The sequence below is a fragment of the Charadrius vociferus genome, unplaced genomic scaffold, assembly GCF_000708025.1.
Source record: "Charadrius vociferus isolate BGI_N301 unplaced genomic scaffold, ASM70802v2 scaffold847, whole genome shotgun sequence".
NCBI lineage: Eukaryota > Metazoa > Chordata > Aves > Charadriiformes > Charadriidae > Charadrius > Charadrius vociferus.
Genome location: NW_009649051.1, coordinates 7,679 through 19,091, shown reverse-complemented (window position 1 = coordinate 19,091; position 11,413 = coordinate 7,679). Strand labels below are relative to the sequence as shown.

Sequence of the window (11,413 nt, the reverse complement as noted above, 5' to 3'; positions counted from 1 at the left end):
CTACATGCCCTAGTAAAAAGTCCTTCCCCAGCTCTCCTGTAGGCCTCCTTTATGTACTGGAAGGCCGCTATACGGTCTCCCCGGAGCCTTCTCTTCTCCAGGCTGAACAGCCCCAACTCTCTCAGCCTCTCCTCATAGGAAAGGTGCTCCAGCCCTCGGATCATTATATCCAGTCTAAACCTCCCCTGGTGCAACTTGAGGCCATTTGCTCTTGTCCTATCACTTGTTACTTGGGAGAAGAGACCGTCCCCCACCTCAAACCTCCTTGTCCACAACAGACCCACTGGTGAGGGTCTCTGCCCATCCTGGCTCCCAGCTCCCAGCTCCTCACCCCTTGCAGAACAGGCAGCTCTCTGCTGCTCCTGCAGCTGCTACCAAAGAAAGAGGACTCGCTTCACTAACAGCAACATTGTTTAGTTCAGAGTTGGGTGTTCTGCCTCCCCTCCCCTGAAAAACTACAACTCCAGACAATCCACTGAAATGTGCCCTGGTGGCCAAGAAGGCGAATGGCATCCTGGGGTGCATCAAGAAGAGTGTGGCCAGCAGGGTGAGGGAGGTCATCCTCCCCCTCTACTCTGCCCTGGTGAGGCCGCATCTGGAGTATTGTGTTCAGTTCTGGGCTCCCCAGTTCAAGAAGGACAGGGATCTGCTGGAGAGAGTCCAGCAAAGGGCTACAAAGACGATAAGGGGACTGCAGCATCTTTCTTATGAGGAAAGGCTGAGGGACTTGGGCCTTTTTAGTCTGAGAAGAGAAGACTGAGGGGGGATCTTATGAATACTTAAAGGGAGGGTGCCAGGGGGATGGGAACAGTCTTTTTTCAGTGGTGCCCAGTGATAGAACAAGAGGTAACGGGCACAAACTTGAGCATAGAAGTTCCATCTAAACATGAGGAGGAACTTCTTTACTCTGAGGGTGGCAGAGCACTGGAACAGGCTGCCCAGAGAGGCTGTGGAGTTTCTGGCTCTGGAGCCATTCAAAACCCGCCTGGACGCCATCCTGTGCAACCTGCTGTAGGTGACCCTGCTCTGGTGGGGGGGTTGGACTAGATGATCTCCAGAGGTCCCTTCCAACCCTGACCATTCTGTGATTCTGTGAACCGAAATAGTCAAGAGAGGTAACTTAGCCCTCCATGCAGGGCAAAGTCCAAAACAATTAAAAAGGGAATATTAAATGTGATTAACTTAGGAATGTCAAATGAAAAATGGAAACACTTCCATGGCTGAATAGACTCAGTGTTGTTTCCTTAATTTATAACAGTATCCTAGAATACAAACATTAAAGTTGATTGTGTATTGAAACTGTTCAAGTTCCTTATTTGAAGATCAAATACCTCAGAAGAAAACACTTGTAAATATGTTACATAGGGTAGAAATGTATTCAATGGTTATTTGAGGCATACTTCCAAAGACTTATGATCTCTCCATAGCTACACTGTTAGGTAACAGGTTTATTGCTCTATTCATTAGTCATTACCGTATTACAAGAACAAAAAAATCGAGAAAGTAATTTAGAGGCCTAAAAGAAAGAGTGAAATGAAATAAAATAGCTGTCTTGTACAACTATGCTCCATGCTGTCAAACTGTTGACATTTTCACCAAGAGAGAAACTTTACAGGTGAATATGATCATTTATTACATTTTGCTTAGGCAAAAAAAGATAATCTAGAGCTGCAAACTATATTCAAGCATCTCTCACAATAATATGAACTGAAAGGGGGGAGACTCGTGAAATTTTAGCATGATTTCATAAATCAAATTAAATCCCATCTTTAGAGAAAAAAATTCTTAACAAGTTAGAAAAAAGTTTAACCATACAGTAAAAAAAAAAAAAGTCTTAACCACTAGGGCTGAGACAGCTGCTAAGACTTTATGTATTCTGTTTGCTAGTGGCAATACTTGCTCTGCAACTGCTGATCCAGCAAAAATTCTGCATGGAGTTTCTTCACCTCCTTTGGTAAAACCTTCTCTTGAGTAGGTTGGAAAGAAATCCTCCAAGTACACCAGATTACATACAGGAATCAACAGCATAAAAAAAAAATAAGAATACAAGTTAGCTTAGTTTGGCCAAGAAATGTGGTAGACGGGATTTATCTGGAATTTAATGAAGTGTTTGATTCCATGCTAAATGGAAATTATTAGATGAACTATAGAAGCTGGAAACTAATTCAAGAACTGCGAGCTAGGCACATGGGCTGGCAAACCACAGAAAGACAAAACACTCAGGATGAAATGTTTTCCCACAGCAGAGGTGGGTTATTAGCTGGCTTTAGGTTGACTTTACACACTACTTCCATGAATGACTGAGGCAGGAGTCAGCTAGTGGTATCTGGAGTAATTAAAACAGGATAAAATGCAACAGTGCAAAATGCAAGTACCACACTCAGTACACTTGCTACACGAGTAGCAAGAGTGCTCTTAACTGAAGACTTGAATGGAAACGACCGGTTGTTTTTTAAGTCAGTCATGGAAAAACCACCATCCACTCTAGGACTTGAAAGTCAGTCATTGTCTTCCAATGTGTCAGACCAGATATGTCCCAGATACCCAGGGGAAACCTACACCTGAGCACCACGCCCTCCTCACACCTGCCCTGGGACACCCAAAAAGCTGCTTGCCCCTCCTCAGGAAAGATGCTTTCAACCTGGAAGGAGGGCAGAGACCAGGACAAAGAGGGAGGGAAGACCAAGCAAGCTTTTTCTCCCCAAGACCACATTATATGGGAGACAGCTGAAACCAGGCAAGAAGGAGGGTGGGTTTGAACTGATGGACACTTCTGGCACAGGAACATTGGATATATGTCCTATACACTAAAGCAGATGAGCCTGGGACATTAACTGCAGAGAAGAACAGGCAGGCACCCAACTTGTGGTCCTGGCTTTCTCCTGTGGCATCTAGAGGTGGAACGAACGAAAAATTCTTGACCAATCAAGAATCATGGTTGATCACTACACTTCCGCTACACTGTCACTACATGTACAAGATTGGTTTTCTTGAAAACTTAGCCATAACCGCTGAAAAAATAGTGCTTCCCTAAAAGGGGCCTGTGAGGTGTGACAGATCAGTGGTAAATGTTACCTGACACTACGGCTGAGCAGGGTGACAGGCACCAGCTTTTTTTAAAAATCTAGTGCTTTGGGGCAATGTTTCAAAGTTTTTGAAGTTTACAAGCAGCTCTATTTGAGAGGGAAAGTGAAAGCAGTTGTGAGGGACTTCTTTTTTTTCCCCACAGGGTAAGTCTGTGACCCTCAGGTGGCAAACGTTGGCAAGTCCTGTATCAAACACATTTAAAATATGAAGTGACTTTTTTAAGGTGGGTAATTTCCCTTTTAAAAAATTATTTAGCTCCTTTTAAGAAGAGGAATGAAGCTTTTGTGTCTGAGGTGCTTCTATGTATATCCTTGAGCCATAAGGCAGATAAGAAAACAAGTTACTGCTGCCACTGAACTCTTCACTATTTTATTTCTTGATGATGGGTTTTTAGCTTTGTGCTATTGAGATTTTTTTGTGTATTGTTCTATGATGTACCATGGTTCAAACAAAACCCATGAAGGACTTCCAAATGCCAGCAGAATGGAAGTCTCATAGAACTTCATGCTTGAAAAATAAATGTAAATTTGTGCTTTCTCTGGAGAAAAGTTTACTGTCAGAATCTTTCTCAGCAGGCAGGAAAGAGTGTTCAATACAAATTAAAGGATATTAATTATGTCACTTTTCAAAACATCTTTTAGCATTACTGTAAGGCTGTTTGATAGCTTTCTAGGGTGTTGTGCTGTTTCAGCACCAACAGAGATTTTTCTTTCCAGAAGCATAACAGTGCAATAATTTTTTTTTTTTTTTTTTACCTCGCTGGTGTCAGCATCAGTGAACACTGGGGAAGACGCCCGTGTCCAGACTCATCCCTCCTCCTTACCTCTGTGCTGGTGATGGCGAAGCGGTGGAAGTCTTTGCTGGGGGGAGGAGATTGGCAGTGGAGCTCGTGAAGGGTCTCCTGCAGAAGGGACACCATGGTGCTTGTTCCTCCGAACCTGCAAGCAGCAAAACTAACCCCTGCCTGCCAGGACTGCTGCTATGGACCCGGTGCCTCAGCTCAGCCTGTTCCCCAATCTTGTCACAGTGACGGCGTCCACGTGTCTGTGCCAGCCTGCTCAACAGGAAGGATTAACTGCCAAAACCTTTTGCAGGTGCACAATGCTTTCAGAAAGCCTATGGCCAGGGCCACAGGCACAGCTATGACCTCCATGTACCACCGATATCACCCGGCTGGCTTTGCGCCCACTGGGCTAACAAAACTCGATGGCTGTCCCTGTCAGGCTGCTGGTCAGCACAGGCATCACTGCAGCAAACTGCTTGAAATGCTCTACTGAAGAGAAAGAGAAAGGATTTCCACAAAAGCCTTTTATTTTACAAAGCAGAGGTGGCTTGGGTTTCTGTCAAATTTCTCTAGTTGTTGACGGCCAGCAGAGATGAAATCCTCTAGAACGACAGCGAAATATTCAAGGTGAGGGATGGGAGACAAAGGAAGAACAGGGCTGCCTCTTAATACGACAGCACGCTCTGATTTCCACACAGATGACGGAGGCCTCGATCCTCCAGCCAGGTGAATTTAGGTACCAACGCCTGCGCACACCAAGCCACTGGTTTGCAGGGCTTAGCCAGTGCCTGCTCCTCAGGTAGAGAGCTCTGCCTAGAGAATGCTCTTGACAAAAGGATCATCGTACAATCATAGAATAGTTGTGGCTGGAAAAGACCTTTAAGATCATCAAGTCCAACCGTTATCTAACTCTACCAGGCCCACTTCTAAACCATGTCCCTGAGCACCATATCTAGATGGCTTTTAAATACATCCAAGGATGGCGATTCAACCACTTCCCTGTGCCAGTCTTTGATAACCTTTTCAGTGTAGAAGTTTTTCCTAATGTCTAACCTAAACCTCTCCTGGCACAACTTGAGGCCATTTCCTCTTGTCCTGTCAGTTGTAACTTGTGAGAAGAGACCAAGGCCCACCTCTCTACAACCTCCTTTCAGCTAGTTGTAGAGAGCAGTAAGGTCTCCCCTCAGTCTCCTTTTCTTCAGACTAAACCCCAGTTCCCTCAGCTGCTCCTCATAAGACTTATTCTCAAGCCCCTTCCCCAGCTTCGTCGCCCTTCTCTGGAGCCTCTCCAGCACCTCAATGTCTTTCTTATATTGAACAATCAATTCAGTTTCTAACAATCAACAAAAAGGAAGGGGTGGTGAATCTACTGCTGGGACCCCAGGGGTCTGAGCAGCCAGAAAAGGCAGGTCGGGTCTCCTTCATTTGGAGCTTTACTGCCTGGGTGTGACATCTTGATGCTGGAGGATGGCTGAGCCCCTGACCAACCAGGGCACCGCCAGTCCCTGCTGACCTGTTGGTCCTGGCAGGGCACAGATATATGCTATTTATTTTGGCTGCACAATAACAGGTGGTTCGCCGGCAAAGGAAATTTATGAGGCAAAAAAACCTTGCTCCAGAAAACCACAAGGGAGATGATATGCATGAGAAGTTTTAAACAGGTATTTCCAAACCCACAGGAGTTTTTACACATTCACTTTTTGTCTTTGGTGTAGCTCATTTTTCTAAATTTTCTGTGATGTAGCCAAAAGTGCAACAAAAATACAATTATTCATATTAAGAATTATATTTGTTAATTATGGAAACTTATTCTTAGCCAAACGCTCACGGAGATGGCTGAAAATATTTTCACAGTATTTTCTTGACAGAAGGCATAGCAGGAAACTCCATGTGATAAATGACTTCTTTGAATTTTACCATTAGAAAACTTTATTATTTAAAGATGTTTTCAAGAGATCAGCATGAAACTATGAGTTCCACATCACTCCCTTCCAAGGCCAAAGCTAGTTCTGCACATATCTCAGCACGGTTTATAGTATCTGGAGTCAAACCAAATCTCCAGTTGGAAACCTTTCATAAAAGACAAATTTCTGAATATTTGTATTAAATATGCTTTCCAGAGCCGACTGACAATTCACAAGAACTCTCATTCTCAGAAGGAGAATTTTTACATTCAGCTATAGTTCAGCCATGTTAATTCAAAGAACAAAAAAAGCCATTACTTCTCTTAAGTATCACTTTTGCACTCAGAGGTTTACAGTGAGGGACAGATTCTCAGCTACTGTAAACCGGCATGACTCCACTGAAACTACTTTGTCCCTGTACTAAAAGAACTGGCCGTTTGCAAAAACAGCAATCAGGGGCATGGCCAGCAGGACAAGCAGGTTTATGTAGCAACATGGAATAGGCAGGCGACTACAGCAGGAGGAAGCCTGGCCAACATTTTTCTAAATAGTCCCAGGAAGGTTAAGTTCACACACACACAGAAACACAGAAACCAGCCTGCAACAGAGCTGTAGAGGTACTGGTGCGTGCTGAGTTTCACGGACCACCTATCAAAGGACTTAAGGCTTTGGACAAATAAATTCTTTTTCTTTTATTATTTTAATTCACACAAGTTTTTTCAGACGCTGCTCATGCTTCTACATTGGGCGTATGACAGGAAGAGCTCTGACTCTAAGGGAAGGTGAAGGGGGGATCACCCTCCTACAGGGGCTCCTTCTGCCCCTCTGTGACAGCCCCAAGACTGCTCTGTAGTGTTGGGGGAAAGCTGCCACCTTGAGACAAAGAAGTGAGAAGAAGCTGTTGGAACTGGTGTCCTGTCCTCAAACCAGGACAGTGGTTAAAGCCGCTCAGCAGTGACTGAGACTCCTTCTGTGCTGCCAGGGTGCTGGGACCTCACTGGAGCAGGGGTGACTCTCACCTCACTTGAGCTTTACAGACCTCACTAAAACCTTTCTGGGTCATCCTGTTGGAGTGCCATGGCAGCATCATGTTGTGGAGATTGGACAGAACAATGCCATACGAAACCTATACATAACAGTATAGGTTATTCCTTATCAAGATAATACTAACCAGATGAGACTATTTTTTGTGTGTTGGAAAGCAGAAAAAATGGCCATTGTCTTGTAAAGGCCTTTGTGGCTGCCTCCTTCTGTGCCCCTTTTTGTGCTCAGCCCTGGTGGCTACATTACAAGCAAGAAGTTGCCACATGTAACGTAGCTATTTTCCACTGCAAATAGATGTTTTCTCCATCCATAGGTTTTTTTCCTTTACTTATTCTTTAAAGACATGTCCTGCTTTCAGCTGGGATAGAGTTAATTTTCTTCCTAGTAACTGCTGTGTTTTGAATTTAGTAGGAGAATAATGCTGATAACACAGATTGGTTGAGTTGTTGCGAAGTAATGTTTATATTAAGTCAAGGACTTTTTCAGCTTCCCACAGAAGCTGGGAGGGAGCATAGACAGGACAGGCTGGCCAAAGGAATATTCCATATCGCAGATGTCATGCTCGGTATGTAAATGGGGATTGGCTGGGGGGCAGGGATCCGCGATCGCTGCTTGGGATGGAATGGGCAACCCATAATCTGGTGGTGAGAGCAATTGCATTGCACCACTTTATTTTGTATATTATTTTACCTTTAGTATTATTATCATCCTCTTCAATTACTGTTCTATTAAATGGTCTTTATCTCAACTCGCAAGTTTTTTTTCTGTCCTTTTCTCCATCTTCTCCCTGCCCTGCTGGGGGATGGGGAGGGAGTGAGTGAACAGCTGCGTGGTCCTAGTTGCCATCTGGGGTTAAACCACAACAAACATTATGTATTTTTTATGCATTTGTGCATTTGCCCCCACCAGCCACTCACGGAGACAGGCACACGGTAGCTTGTTCTTTTAGACCTCCATTGCATTATACACTCATATATGTGCACACACACACACAGAGAGGCATGCACACATTTTTAATACAAAATGCTACAGATTTTCTTTGCAGAGCCTCAAAGGTTGAAAAACATGAGTGTCTCCACCATACAGGGTATACAAGGACAAGTTCCCTGTCCCATTCAGGAAAGGAAATTGGAAGACAAGAACAGCTAATGCTGGAACGGAACACACCCCAGCAGTTCAGCTGTACGGATGCTCTCAAGCCCTCTTTCCTTTGTTTTTTTATTGCATTGTCCTGCGCTGAGCTCTCTCCCCAGGCACTGTTGACCAACCTGCATTAGGAGACGCCGTGGTACATGACTCCCAGGCCCATGTGAACCATAGAACCATAGACCAAAGGGCTGAGACCCATTGAAAGCCCTGAGCCTTGTGTCTCTGAGGAGGCAGAGGCTCCTGAGATCCCCGAGACAACTCTGCGCTGCCCCTTCACAGAATCACAGAATGGTCAGGGTTGGAAGGGACCTCTGGAGATCATCTAGTCCAACCCCCCTGCCAGAGCAGGGTCACCTACAACAGGTTGCACAGGACAGCGTCCAGGCGGGTTTTGAATGTCTCCAGAGGGGGAGACTCCACCACCTCTCTGGGCGCCTGTTCCAGTGCTCCACTACCCTCAAAGTAAAGAAGTTCCTTCTCATGTTAAGACGGAACTTCCTATTTCAAGTTTATGCCCATTACCCCTCGTCCTATCACTGGGCACCACTGAAAAAAGACTGCTCCCATCCCCCTGGCATCCTCCCGTTAAGTATTTGTAAGTATTAATAAGATCCCCCCTCAATCTTCTTTTCTCTAGACTAAAGAGACCCAAGTCCCTCAGCCTTTCTCCATATGAGAGATGTTCCAATCCCCTAATCATCTTTGTTGCCCTTTGCCGGACCCTCTCCAGCAGTTCCCTGTCCTTCTTGAACTGGGGAGCCCAGAACTGGATGCAGATCCCTTCCTTCCACATGGTCCCACTTGCTGCCCTACACTGGAGGATGTAAGGTAGGCCAGCGAAGACCTCAGGTTCCCCCTTCCTTCCTCTCTAACAGGTCAAATGCCACAGACAGCAAACAGACTGTGTTTCAGACTATTTTCCATCCTCACCATATGAAGGATGAGCCACGTATGCTGTGTGCCAGGCTGGTGTGAATTTGTTTTTGATAAATAAGCACTAGAAGGTGGTGATTACTAGCGCTTTAGAAGTAGGGGCAGAACATGGCAATACGAGATCAGATGGAAAGAGCATCTGACCTCCTCTCAGATGATATCAGACAGCTATGACTGAGCCAGACAAGCACACAGGTTGTCCTCCCAGATTACAGCAACTTCTGTTCCAGACACTTCCTGAAACAAGGTAGTATATTTGTGTTTAATAGCTCTTGATACAGTTGTGGGGTTTTTTTTTGTTTTGTTTTGTTTTTTTTTCATGAGTTAACATAATCACTTTTTGTATGCAAAGAAACCTCAGCAATTGAAATATCCTGTGAGAAGGGGTCCCATGGGTTTCTTAGGTACTGTGTGGGAAAAGCCACCCTGTTCTGCTTCATCTAACTTCTCTCCTGCTAGTTTCATTTGACACCCCCTTGTTCTTCCAGTGGAAATAATTATCATGTCCTCTCACACCAATTTCTCCATGTCACAGTCAGCTCCTTTTCCTAAAAAGTCCTCACATCCACCTTGCTTATTTTGACAGCAAACAGTCAGTGACATCTTCATAGAATTACCTCCTAGAATCCCAAGTTATTTTCTCCTAAATAAGGTAAAGACCTCAAAGCTGGTTATAATACAGTATTAAGGTTAGGACTGTATGTTTTATTCCTACCTGCATTTGAACTCCTGCAATTTTACCATTCAGTATCTTAATGGCCTACTGCGGCTCTTCAAGCTGACTTTCAGTCCTATTGCCCTGAACAATATAATGTTATTGGCAGACTTTGTCACCTTACCACCTCATCCCCTCTTCTAAATCAATTAGGAGTGCATTGCTAGCACAGATTCCCCTCCATTTCAGAAAAATGGCCATTTACCATTTACTTGAAACTTGTTTCCGTGCCCTTGTGAGACCTTCCCTATTGCCTCACACTGACTTAGCTTCTTTCCAAGCCTTTGTTGAGACATCTTATTGAATATTTGTTGTAAATCTAAAAGTGGATTAACAATCCATCCTGCTCACTTTAGAATGACACCTTTAAAATATGTCTACGGATCTTCCTCTTGCAAAAGATAAGTTGACTCCTTCCTGATATCCCACATATGCCTGTATTTTTATTCTGTTACAGCCTGGGTTTTTTTTAATCTGCCTAGAAGATGTCCACATAAGATCTACTGGTCTGAAATCTCTAGATCCCAGAAAAATTCCTTTTAAGAACTGGTGTCAAATTATTGACCTGGCATTTTTCCTGATTCCAGACTCAGCTTAAAGTCAAAGATCATAAAATCCAATTTACATTGCAGCCATTTCAGTCTTTTTTAGAAGCTCATGAGTGAGTATTATCTGGTTGTGGCAATATGTTTCTCCTTTTTTTTTTCTTTTCTACTTTTTCCACTTATGTTGCCTGTATGGAAGCCTATGCACAGATGTCAGTGTTATCAGAACACTACAATTGCATTTACAAAAGCCATGACAAAATCAGTTCACCATAGCTCAAAACAAGTTATTCTAAGAACTGGAAAACACTCTTGAAATTTTGTGCAAAGACAGTATTTTTGACTCTGTGCCACAAGTTAGTGGAGGGCAGGGCAGTGTTTTGGGTTAAGTTTCACAATATACTTAGTCCATTCATTTACTTTCCTGTTTACTCCATTCATGTACTTTCCTGTAACCATTGACTATTTGCCACTTGTGCTTTTCTTATGACAAATGTCTGCAAAAAGAGAATGTAAGAATAATGGAGGAAAGGGATAATCAAAAAATTATTAAAGAAAAGGGAAATGAGTTGTGATAGCAATAACTACAGTTCTGTGGAGTTTCTTTTGAAACGTTAATATTTTTGTAGTATGTGAGAGTGTTGAATGAATCCATGAAAAGCACCTACATCCTGCCCTAGATTTTGTTAACTTTCAGAAGGACTTCAACAGTATTAGCAGAAATACTACAAATTTATAGAACTTGTGTAAAACCAGCCCAGAACATTTACAGATGATAAACATATGGTAATCTCCAGTGGTGAGTTAACTGGCCTGATGTTCCTCCTATAACTCCAGAAGCGTATGCATTTCTGCCATGTGCTTTTGTGCCATTACTGCTTTTTTTTTTTTTTTTTGCAACGAACCTCCAGTCAATTCCTCAAATTACAGCTTAAGCCTGGAGATCTCAGCTTTGCTGATGAAATCTGCATCCAAGATACACTGGCCAAATATATTTAGCAAAAGACCAATTACTTATCCAGAAGTGCTAAACAAAGGTCTAATAGTCATGAGATAAAAAAGAAAGGCACTAAAAATGGACATGGCCTTACATAATCTCACTGTTTCGGAACCACTGAGAACTGGATGTAAGTTTAATTTTCTCAACAGTATCTCTTACCTTCCTTGGTATCTGCACCTACGGTACAGTAATGTGAACAGGCTGGGGAAGTGCTTTGTCTAAGAATATATAAGTCTAACAATAATTGTATCA

At 43.5% G+C, this 11,413-nt stretch overlaps 1 protein-coding gene across 1 annotated transcript in view; it reads right to left on the bottom strand.

The window, feature by feature from the left end:
- LOC104289092 (F-box only protein 36-like) overlaps positions 1–4,006 on the bottom strand; it is a 6,897-nt gene extending 2,891 nt beyond the window's left edge. The window contains exons 1-3 of the mRNA XM_009887989.1: positions 3,911–4,006; positions 2,562–2,641; positions 1,901–1,989 (exon numbers count right to left, since the gene is read on the bottom strand). Of these exons, the coding sequence (XP_009886291.1) occupies positions 1,901–1,989; positions 2,562–2,641; positions 3,911–4,006 (265 nt within the window). The remainder of the gene's footprint in view (positions 1–1,900; positions 1,990–2,561; positions 2,642–3,910) is intronic.
- Between the last annotated feature and the right edge of the window lie 7,407 nt (positions 4,007–11,413).